Raw genomic sequence first — 1,593 nt, forward strand, 5'->3', positions numbered from 1 at the left:
ATTCATCCAGTTCCAGCAGAGCCCTTTCATGCTTCTCACCCCTATCAAAGAAAAAGAACAAAAAGTTCTCTTCTGCACTCTACCGTTTTTGCCTTTTTTTTTCCTGTTACGGCGCATTTGTATCTGGTCACACACACACACACGCATGTATACACCCAAAGGATAGGCTTCTTGTGGCAAAAAGGGAAGATAAAGGAGACGAACATCCGGACAACATGTGGGACCCGTTTCGTGACATTAATCATCTGCTTAATCGCATTCAGTTCGCCAGTGGTGCCAACTTTTTTGGCACCTCCGCTCGTGGATCGTGGGTGCCAGCGATGGATCTCATTGAGGAGGAGGGCAGCTACAAGATCCTTGCTGACTTGCCTGGCATGAGTCGCAGCGACATCTCGGTGGACATTGACGGCCAGCAGCTATGCATTGGAGGCAATCGCAAGTCTCTGCTGAGCGACGACGAACACAAGAATATTGTGCTGGCGGAGCGCGGTACTGGGAGGTTTGAGCGCTGCATACAGCTTCCTTCACGCCTTGAAGAGGACAGTGTGAAGGCCAGCCTGCGGGATTCTGTGCTAACTTTGCAGGTGAAGAAGGTGAAGGGCTCCACACCGAACCGCTCAGGAACCTCTGTGAAGATCGATTAGCCTCTCATCGGTGTCGTCTCCATATTTCATTGATCTTGGTGAAACACACACACACACACACACACATACATACACACACGTGTACACAAGAAGAAATCGTTGCCATTTATTGGTGCTGTTATTATTATTATTATTAGTATTATTATTACTACAAAAACTATCTTTTCGTTTGGGGGCACGAATGCTTTCGGCGTGACGCCTCCGTTTGGAGAACACACTTTCCTCCTTTTTTTTGTGTGTATTATTTCTGCGGCTTTTACACACACTTGCCCATATGTGGAAAGGTGTGTGTATGTGTGTCATCATTGTTTTGTTCCGTGTCGGCCGCTTTGGTTTTACCGTGTTTCTCCTCCCTTGAGACGGAGGGGGTTCTTTCGCCCTATTTTTGCTGCCACAAATGTTTCACTCCGTTGTCATATATAAGTGTATATATATTTCGTTTTTTTTTTCCTTCCTTTGTGCGTGTGCGTTTACAAACAACAACACGTTTTCTGCTGCGGCTGCGCAAATAAACAACCCAACCTTAATACAGAGTAGGTCGAGGCCATGCCGAAGGGAAACAACGCGATCCCCCATGTGCACCGGAGGAAGCACTGGAACCCGTGCTCCTCGCAGAAGGGCAACCTGAAGGTCTTTCTCAATCAACCCGCGCAGAAGCAGCGCCGTCGTCGCCTTCGCCTGCTGAAGGCGAAGAAGACGTTCCCGCGTCCGCTGAAGGCGCTGCGCCCGCAGGTGAACTGCCCCACGGTGCGTCACAACATGAAGAAGCGCCTGGGCCGTGGCTTCACCGTTGAGGAGCTGAAGGCAGCCGGTGTCAACCCTCGTGTTGCCCCGACGATTGGCATTCGCGTGGATCGCCGCCGCAAGAATAAGAGTGAGGAGGGCATGAACATAAACATCCAGCGCCTGAAGACGTACATGAGCAAGCTGGTGCTATTCCCTATGAGCT

General features: G+C 50.1%; 2 protein-coding genes across 2 annotated transcripts in view, besides 2 other annotated features; both read left to right on the top strand.

Moving 5' to 3' along the window:
• Window positions 1–215: 215 nt before the first annotated feature.
• TraAM80_08434 (heat shock protein 20) lies at window positions 216–644 on the top strand (the record flags this gene model as incomplete). The annotated part of the gene is made up of 1 exon (XM_029385185.1): window positions 216–644. The coding sequence occupies one exon, from the start codon at window positions 216–218 to the stop codon at window positions 642–644; it is 429 nt and encodes a 142-aa protein (XP_029234984.1).
• Window positions 645–687: 43 nt separating this feature from the next.
• Window positions 688–723: a microsatellite.
• Window positions 724–762: 39 nt separating this feature from the next.
• Window positions 763–792: a microsatellite.
• Window positions 793–1,190: 398 nt separating this feature from the next.
• The window catches only part of TraAM80_08435 (60S ribosomal protein L13), a gene marked incomplete at both ends in the record, with an annotated part of 711 nt that continues 308 nt past the window's right edge, over window positions 1,191–1,593 (top strand). The window contains one exon of the mRNA XM_029385186.1: window positions 1,191–1,593. This exon is cut by the window's right edge and continues 308 nt beyond it. Coding sequence (XP_029234985.1) covers window positions 1,191–1,593 — 403 coding nt within the window.

Source organism: Trypanosoma rangeli (assembly GCF_003719475.1).
Source record: "Trypanosoma rangeli strain AM80 chromosome Unknown Tra_15.4_contig_00415, whole genome shotgun sequence".
Taxonomy (NCBI): Eukaryota; Euglenozoa; class Kinetoplastea; order Trypanosomatida; family Trypanosomatidae; genus Trypanosoma; species Trypanosoma rangeli.